This window comes from Carassius carassius, chromosome 37, assembly GCF_963082965.1.
Source record: "Carassius carassius chromosome 37, fCarCar2.1, whole genome shotgun sequence".
Taxonomy (NCBI): domain Eukaryota; kingdom Metazoa; phylum Chordata; class Actinopteri; order Cypriniformes; family Cyprinidae; genus Carassius; species Carassius carassius.
Window position 1 is genome coordinate 27,913,287 of NC_081791.1, and position 10,065 is coordinate 27,923,351.

The following is a 10,065-nucleotide window of genomic DNA, read 5'->3' on the forward strand; positions in this document are numbered from 1 at the left end:
AACAGACCGATGTTTAAATCTGTAAATAAAACAAAAAAGACAGACATTTAAATCTGTAACTAAAACTAAACAGACCAACGTTTAAATCTGTTACTTAAACTAAACAGACCGATGTTTAAATCTGTAACTAAAACAAAAAAGACCGACGTTTAAATCTGTAACTAAAACTAAACAGACCAACGTTTAAATCTGTTACTGAAACAAAACGGACCGACGTTTAAATCTGTAACTAAAACAATCCGTGTATCATTCGTTCTTTCGTTTTTCTAATTGAAACCAAAAATGGAAAAATAAAAAAACGACTTGTTTTTTAAAAATCTGTTTCCAAAACGAAAATGAAAAAACGGATAAAGATTCGTTTTCCGATTTTCAAATTTGTGCTAATATCAAAAATAAAAAAACGGATATCAAGCGTGTGTGTTTCACTTTGGTGTTTTCGTCTGATGCTAGTTAGTGACGGTCATTCTTGAACGATTCGGTCATTTTAAACGAATCTTTAATGTGACTCGGGAAGAACGAGTCGTCTCTGGGAGTGATTCGTTCAGTCGCATATGGTTCTAGTTCACCTTTTTCTAGTTCACCGGAAAGAGAATTGATTAGTTCTTTTTTTATTTGATTAATGCCAATTTACGAAAGATAAAAGTACAGATAGGTAATGTCAATATTGCATACAAAGAAGTGGCATTATATGCAAAGCACCATTTACAGACGTATGTAAACATAAAAATAAATAATACTAATCGAAAACTTTAACAAAATATATTAAAAAGATTAAATAGCATTGAAAAGATTAAAAATTTTTGACAGCCTTAAGATTTTTGGAAGATTAAATAGTTTGGATATACTGTTGAACCTCTTTTTAAAAAAACAAAAACAAACAAAAAACAATATATAATGGATTTTGATGAGTGAATTTACTGCGGTGAATATGACATTTTGCAAGAAGTCATAATTGGTTAATAATGAAATATACATAAATTTTGTCTTTTTGAATATTAAAGAAGCCAGACAGTACATCCTTAAAAAGCAAAGAGAAACCCTGTAGCACACTGCGATAGATAACATTAGAGAATTCATTCCAAAATAGCTGTGTGTGAGGACAATCCCAAACGATATGTATATCAGTTTCATTAGGGTCACCACAAAAACAACAGCTTGTATCTATGTCTGATTTAAACCTTTTCAAAAACACTTTAGCTGGGTAAAATCTGTGTAACAATTTGAATGAGATTTCTCTAACCTTGTTAGTTATTATATATTCCAAAGACAGAGTCCATACTTTTTTCTCATCAATATGATCAACCACATTCCTCCAATAAGACACCACATATGGAGTCGTTACATGCTCCTTTTGAAAAAGTGATCTAATCTTATAGTTACGTGATGAAGGATACTGGACAAAGTCGTGGCCTAGTTGTTAGAGTGTTTGACTCCTAACCCTAGGGTTGTGGGTTCGAGTCTTGGTCTGGCTATACCACGACTGAGGTGCCCTTGAGCAAGGCACTGAACCCCAACTGCTCGCCGGGTGCCGCAGCATAAATGATGAAAACGGCTCCGGGTGTGTGTTCACAGTGTGTGTGTGTTCACTGTGTGTGTGTGTTCACTGCTGTGTGTGTGCACTTTGGATGGGTTAAATGCAGAGCACAAATTCTGAGTATTGGTCACCATATTGGCTGAATGTCACATCACTTTTTCACTTTCATGTAACAAAAAGCATAGTTTTCCTACTGGGATTTCAAATGGGTGTAAAGATAAAGATAAAGTGCTGGATGATCTAATGAGTCCCTTGAAAGCGTAACAACTCCTTTAGGAATAGTGTCCATGATGATGGAGAATTCTTTGGGAGTTACTGGAAAATTACATTTACATAAGAATTTTTTTGTGAATTAAAATAAGACCTTCCAAGTTAAAGAACTAGGAAACAACCAAAACAAATTTCCAAATGAAGTACGGCTGAAAGGTGCTTAAAAATGAATGACCATGCAAGTAATGCCTGTTTATGAAATTTGGTTAAATTGTAAGGGATTCTAGCAATATTATAAATACAGATCAATAGGAAAGGGAGACCACCTAATTTGGAAAAGTAGTCATTGGGGATAAAAATCCATATAGAGTTTGGATTACACAAACACTGTCTTATCCAATTAATTTTGAAAGTGTTGTTCAAAGAAGAGAAATCAAGGAAATTAAACCCACCATAATCATATGTGTTCATTAATAAGTACTCTTTATTACCTTTGTTACAACATTCAGTGTATAGAAAATAACCATTATGACAGAAATTTGTACATTTATAAACTGTAAGCTCAGAAATGCAGTATCTGTAAGAGTAAATAATAATTATAATAATGATGATGATAATAATAATGATTAGGCACCTGTTTGTAAGGAAGCATGTAAATTCATCTATCCAATGCTGTCACGTCACGTGACAAAAGAACGAATGATAGGATAAAGCCTTTTATACAGTCTTTATTATTATTATTATTATAATTATTAAACAATACAAACATTAAAACATTAAGGCAATACACTTAAAATCATAAAGACAAATAATAATAATAATATACACAGAGATTTGTTGCCAGGGTAACTCCAGTCTATGGTCAAAGCTTATGGGTCTGTCACGTGAGGAGTGACTCGAAAACCCGAAAGACTCAAGAGATGAACTAATCAATTCTCTAACACCGGCACCCACTGCATTGACTGAAACAGGTGAACTAGACTATTCCTGTACAGACACTATAGAATTTTGCGCATGCGCGACTGAACGAATCACTCCCAGAGACGACTCGTTCTTCCCGAGTCACATTAAAGATTCGTTTAAAATGACCGAATCATTCAAGAACGACCGTCACTAACTAGCATCAGACGAAAACACCAATGTGAAACACACACGCTTGTTATCCGTTTTTTTTTATTTTTGATATTAGCACAAATTTGAAAATCGGAAAACGAATCTTTATCCGTTTTTTCATTTTCGTTTTGGAAACAGATTTTTAAAAAACAAGTCGTTTTTTTATTTTTCCATTTTTGGTTTCAATTAGAAAAACGAAAGAACGAATGATACACGGATTTAAAACAAAAAAGACTGATGTTTAAATCTGTAACTAAAACAAAACAGACCGACGTTTAAATCTGTTACTGAAACAAAATGGACCGACGTTTAAATCTGTTACTGAAACAAAACAGACCGACGTTTAAATCTGTTACTGAAACAAAACGGACCGACGTTTAAATCTGTTACTGAAACAAAACAGACCGACGTTTAAATCTGTTACTTAAACAAACAGACCGACATTTAAATCTGTAACTAAAACAAAACAGACCGACGTTTAAATCTGTTACTTAAACAAAACAGACCGACGTTTAAATCTGTAACTTAAACAAAACGGACCGACGTTTAAATCTGTAACTTAAACAAAACACACCAATGTTTAAATCTATTAAAAGAAGAAAACCAACCAACATTTTAATCTCATAATAGTTTTAACTAATTAATTCAGTAGTTATACAAATAGCTACATAATAGTGTGTCGTTAAAAAATAGTTTACTTTCATAACTGGATAAACTGATAGTGAACAGCATTGTTGACTTAGGAACATCTGTGTCATGAACTATAACAAGCCATCTGTCAGCGCGTCAGAGAGAAAGAAGGCAAACCATGATCTCAGTGTGGCCAGGGGTTACATTCGACCTTTGACCTCTGACATGTGACGCTTCCACAGTGTTGTCTGATGAGATGTTGTTGTGATGGTGATGTGTGTTTGACAGACAGACAGACCATCTCACGCATGCGCGCACACACACACACACACACAGACCTGTGGCAGAACATTAACTGTTGTGATACATGAACATGAAAGTGATAATTCACACAATGAAAAACCTGTCATAATTTTCTGAATCTGAATCTGAAGTCTCAAATGTATGTGTTTCTTCTGTAAAGACATGAAGGAAGATATTTTAATTCAATACCATTATTCATTCACTACTGCATTAGTCTAGAGAGCAAAAAAAAACACATTCTTTAAAATAACTTCTTTTGTGTTGAGCAGAAAAAAAAAATCATACAGGTTTGGTTATAGTAAATTATATATTTTTTCATTTTAGGGTGAACTGACACTTTAATTAAACGCATGTTTTGTAAATGTATTTTATTTATTTTCTGTATATTTTTTATTATTGTTTTCTTTATCTTTATTTTCTTTAACTTGTTTTATTTGGCTATTCACCTTTTAGTCCAGATTTGTGTCTTTTATCATTATTGTTTTTTATTCTTACTATTATTATTGAATTGTTTTTATATTTTTTGATATTCCTGTTTTTTTATATACAGCATATATATGTGTCTGTGTGTATATATATATCTATATCTTCTGGTCTCTTCTGGCCTCTTACACACACACACACACACAAACACACACACACACAAACACACACACACACACACACATACTGTATATATAGAGAGAGACAGAAAAAGAGAGAGAAATAAAAATATACAAAATGAATTAAAATGTATATAATGGTATATTTGTTTAGTTTATAAATAAATTACATTTATAAATAAAAAGTCTAATCACAAAACTAATCACAAGACTTTTGTACTTATTAAAAAGCTGAGACATTAATGTTAGACCAAAACATACGTATAAACAGCAGTTTGTCTGTGTTGGTTGAGCTGCTCTTGTGTGCTTTTGAGTCTTCACTTATGTAATAAACACCTGGATGACATCATGCTTGGCGACAGCAGCGAGGGGAAGCAGAGTCCGCGGTGACCTCATCTCCAGATATCGCTGTGGAAACACTGATTCATCCTTCAAAAGATCCAGACCCCAGAGAGCCGCTAAAGCAGCTGTAAACCTCACACACGAACCTCACTTCCTCTAAATCTTTCTCCTCGTAAACCTTTTACATGTTTCCTTCAGCATGACATCACCCTCGGCCCCTGCTGATGATGTCATCCGCGGCTTCTTCCCTGCAGGCCAACACTCTCCTCCTGGACTGGATTAACAAGAGCGCTTCTGCTTTTACGAGGGCGGAGTTTGGTTTGATTTCTTACACCATCGTGATGTTGCAATAGTCACTTTTTCGGACTGTTAGTTGAAAGTGTGGTGTACTGTGTAATTAGTTCATTTCCATCAGTTTGACATGTGGACTGATTGGTAACCTGATTAATAAAAATAAGTGCTTATTTTCGGTTTGTGATATATCTCTTGTTTTATTTAATTGTATTCCTGTACAGATTCTTTTGATGATGCACATCTTTGGAAAATGTATGTTTTTTTGTAATGTGATACTAAGAAAACATAACTAAGAAAAAATGATCAGAGCAAACAAAATCAGGTAGATTTTTGGCCCTCATGTGTTTTAACATTTTTTGTTTCTTTGAATGCTATTTTTCCATTCAGATTCTTGTTAATATCTGTTTTTTTTTTTTTACAATTTATAGTTTTTTATATTATTGTTTTACATTTTTTATAGTATTATTTGTAAATATTCAGATTTGATAGTATTTTTTTTTATTGTGTATTTATTTTTTATAGTGTTTTCATGTGTTGATTATGGTATTTTTTTCCTTTTTTAGCTCCTTGTTGTTGAAAAGCATCAATAAAAAGTGTTAAATTAAAAGCCTTTTGTAGTTGTTAAAGAAAGAGAGACTGTTATAGTATATTCATAACGGTATTTTCTTTTCTTTTTTTACTTTCTATGTGAACACAACTTTCACCACAGCCACACATTGTATTTTGTGTGGTTTTTATGCAGTGTTTTTTGTAAGTTTCTTCAAAATGAATAAATGTAAATGTATTTCTGTTTCAGACGGAGGCTGTGAAAGCTGCGTTGACTCAGCTTGGTCTTAACATAGTCGAGATGAGCGATGAATCAGCCACACTGGACGGAGGAGACGTCCTGTTCACAGGTACCAAATTTAGCTTATAATACCTTTATTGAACAGCCCTATGTGGCAGCATCAGCCAATTCAAATCAGACAAATAGATATATACCTAGATGTTTTGCATTTATTTCTATTTCAATGCTGTGTTATGCATACAAATTGAAGCACGATTGAAGGACGATTTTTGTGAAAAGTTAAAACATTATATTTTCCAGCATGGTTTTAATGAGCATCGTTTGATTATATTTGATTAGTCACCTAGAAACAAATCAGAATAGTCAGTATTTTACAGAGTCTCAGACTGTTTGACTCCTCTGATCAAAGATGCATTAATCTGTGATGATTATTTTTACATGTTTAACTCTTTCCCTGCCAGCGTTTTAAAAAACAAAAACAAGTTGAGCAATTTTTTTATGCTCATCAAGACTGTATCTATTTGATCAAATATACAGAAAAACTGTACATTTTGTGAAATATTATTGCAATTTAAAATAAATATTTTCTGTATACTTTCAAATGTAATTTATTGCACTGTCATTCAAAACATAGATGAAGTAGACATCACTTCCTATGGTCCTAATGGCTGGAAAAGAGTTAACTATGAAAAAAAAAACACTCATTGCTCTATGTTTACATGAAACACAACTGCACTCGAGACATTCTTTCTAAAACCCGCAGCTGTGAATTAGCTCTACTTGCTGTGGAAATGTACATTGTGTCTGGTTGGTTCCCTGAATTCAATCTGGGTCACCTTGAGCGGTGGCTGGAAAACTGCAGTTGTACAGCTAATTGAGTCCGGAGATGTTCGGCTGGAGTAGTTCTCGGGCAGTATCATTTCTTGTTTCTAGCGTCTTGAAGCTCGTATCTCCCACGTTTCTGACTATTGTTCTGGATTCAACCATCACGTTCCACTGTTCACAGATCAGACCAGAACTACTGATGCGCAAACTTAAACTCTTACACCAGAACATGTGAGAAACTGATCTCAGTTGTATTTTTAAAGGAATCATGAAGTCTCTTTATACAGCTGAATGTTGAAGCTTCTCACTGGCCTCAGAGGCATCGAGGTAGAAGTAAACCCAGTGAACTCAGAGAGTCGTTAAGAAGCCTTAACTGATGTCCCTTTGCAAATGAGTCTGGTTTCCTTTGATCAGAGACGGAAACTAGATACAATCCAAATTGTTGTCTGGAGCAGCACTCATTAATGTGTATGAACAGATCAGCTGCTGCGGGTGAATGTAAATGTGTCTGATGTTCAGGTAGAGAATTCTTTGTGGGATTATCCAAGAGGACCAATCAGAGAGGAGCAGAGATCCTGGCCGACGCCTTCAAGGTGAGTCTGATCTATCTATCTGTCTGTCTCTATCTGTCTGTCTGTCTGTCTGTCTCTATCTGTCTGTCTGTCTGTCTGTCTGTCTGTCTCTATCTGTCTGTCTGTCTGTCTCTATCTGTCTGTCTGTCTGTCTGTCTCTATCTGTCTGTCTGTCTGTCTGTCTGTCTGTCTCTGTCTGTCTGTCTCTATCTGTCTGTCTGTCTGTCTCTATCTGTCTGTCTGTCTGTCTGTCTGTCTCTATCTGTCTGTCTGTCTGTCTCTATCTGTCTGTCTCTATCTGTCTATCTGTCTGTCTGTCTCTATCTGTCTGTCTGTCTGTCTGTCTGTCTCTGTCTGTCTGTCTGTCTGTCTGTCTGTCTCTATCTGTCTGTCTGTCTGTCTGTCTGTCTGTCTCTATCTGTCTGTCTGTCTGTCTCTTATCTGTCTGTCTGTCTGTCTGTCTGTCTGTCTGTCTCTTATCTGTCTCTCTGTATGTCTCTATCTGTCTGTCTGTCTGTCTGTCTCTATCTGTCTGTCTGTCTCTTATCGGTCTGTCTGTCTGTCTGTCTGTCTGTCTGTCTGTCTCTATCTGTCTGTCTCTATCTGTCTGTCTGTCTCTATCTGTCTGTCTGTCTGTCTCTATCTGTCTGTCCGTCTGTCTGTCTCTATCTGTCTATCTGTCTGTCTGTCTGTCTGTCTCTATCTGTCTGTCTGTCTGTCTGTCTCTTATCTGTCTGTCTGTCTGTCTGTCTATCTGTTTGTCTGTCTCTGTCTGTCTATCTGTCTGTCTGTCTGTCTGTCTCGTATCTGTCTGTCTATCTCTGTCTGTCTGTCTGTCTGTCTCTTATCTGTCTGTCTGTCTGTCTCTATCTGTCTGTCTGTCTCTGTCTTTCTGTCTGTCCGTCTCTGTCTGTCTATCTGTCTGTCTGTCTGTCTGTCTCTATCTGTCTGTCTCTATCTATCTATCTATCTATCTGTCTGTCTGTCTGTCTGTCTGTCTGTCTGTCTGTCTGTCTGTCTGTCTGTCTGTCTGTCTCTGTCTCTGTCTTTCTGTCTGTCCGTCTCTGTCTGTCTATCTGTCTGTCTGTCTGTCTGTCTCTATCTGTCTGTCTATCTGTCTGTCTGTCTGTCTGTCTGTCTGTCTGTCTGTCTCTATCTGTCTGTCTGTCTGTCTCTATCTGTCTGTCTGTCTGTCTCTGTCTGTCTGTCTATCTGTCTGTCTATCTGTCTGTCTGTCTGTCTGTCTGTCTCGTATCTGTCTGTCTATCTCTGTCTGTCTGTCTGTCTGTCTGTCTCGTATCTGTCTGTCTGTCTATCTGTCTGTCGGTCTCTATCTATCTGTCTGTCTGTCTGTCTCTTATCTGTCTATCTATCTGTCTGTCTGTCTCTTATCTGTCTGTCTGCCTGTCTGTCTCTTATCTGTCTGTCTGTCTGTCTGCCTGTCTGTCTCTTATCTGTCTATCTTTCTGTCTGTCTGTCTGTCTCTTATATGTCTATCTATCTGTCTGTCTGTCTGCCTGTCTGTCTCTGTCTGTCTGTCTGTCTGCCTGTCTGTCTCTTATCTGTCTATCTTTCTGTCTGTCTCTTATCTGTCTATCTATCTGTCTGTCTATCTTTCTGTCTGCCTGTCTGTCTCTTATCTGTCTATCTTTCTGTCTGCCTGTCTGTCTCTTATCTGTCTATCTATCTGTCTGTCTGTCTCTTATCTGTCTCTATCTGTCTGTCTCTATCTGTCTGTCTGTCTGTCTGTCTCTTATCTATCTGTCTATCTGTCTGTCTGTATAGCTGACAATCCATCTGTCTATCTGAAATTCAAAGTGAAAGTCGTGACATTTGCCAAGTATCCCATCTGTTGTGTTGTGTCAAAGGTTTTGAAAATAATCTTATTAGATCGATTAGGTGTTTATCTTGACACCACAGACAATTATTTGGTTTTAAGGCTCACCATATTACTGATTTGTGTATATATGCTCTGAAGGAAGTAGTAGAACTGTATAAAAGACAAAATTCCACTGTTATAATCATCTTTATTGATGTTCATAAAATTTTCAATAGAGATAATCATCAAAAGTTACTCAGTAAACTAAGACAAAGGGACGTGCCTAATGGTAAACTAATCAAAGTATCTAAGTAATCAGAGAAAGTAGGGTTATTGTAAATCAAATGAATTTAGAGTGAGTAATGAAGTGCAGCAAGGAGGTTTACTTTCACTAGCTCTTTTTAATGTCTATATGAATGAATTGTCAGACGAATTAAGTGAGTGTAAGACTGGATGTATACCACAGTATTACACACAAAAGTGTTCCCCTGTTCTCTCCTCAAGAATCTCTAAACGCATTTGTCCTCCTTCCAAGATCTGGAAAGCTTTAGGTGTTTTTTTTCCAATAACTGAACTGTTTTTTCGCCTTTGTTTACCCACTGAGCTAATACGCTAGTAGTTTATTCAGAGTAGCCTACACAATATTTTCATTCTGTTTTTATGAGCGAATGTTTCTCCAGTTTGAGCCGAAATGCTTTTGTGCTGATGTGTGTCCCGATCCGACTCCGTTTTGCAGGACTATGCCGTGTCCACGGTTCCTGTTCAGGACGCACTGCATCTGAAGAGTTTCTGCAGCATGGCAGGACCAGGTCTCATCGCCATCGGATCCAGCGAAGCCGCGCAGAAAGCCCTGAAGGTAGAAACACACCTGAAAGTGTCCAAAAAACAACACCTGAGCTGCAGGCAAACCTACAGGGATGACAGTAAACTTCACCTTCAGACACATAAATTCAGTAGGACGCTTATCAAAACTGCAATTTAAAGAGTTAAGAAGGAAATAATTAACTGCAAATCATTGAAATACTGAAAATTGA

At 36.3% G+C, this 10,065-nt stretch overlaps 1 protein-coding gene across 1 annotated transcript in view; it reads left to right on the forward strand.

Annotated features, from left to right (window-relative positions):
- LOC132117622 (N(G),N(G)-dimethylarginine dimethylaminohydrolase 1-like) overlaps positions 1 to 10,065 on the forward strand; it is a 60,629-nt gene that overhangs the window by 35,607 nt on the left and 14,957 nt on the right. The window contains exons 2-4 of the mRNA XM_059526955.1: positions 5,825 to 5,924; positions 7,160 to 7,233; positions 9,768 to 9,887. Coding sequence (XP_059382938.1) covers positions 5,825 to 5,924; positions 7,160 to 7,233; positions 9,768 to 9,887 — 294 coding nt within the window. The remainder of the gene's footprint in view (positions 1 to 5,824; positions 5,925 to 7,159; positions 7,234 to 9,767; positions 9,888 to 10,065) is intronic.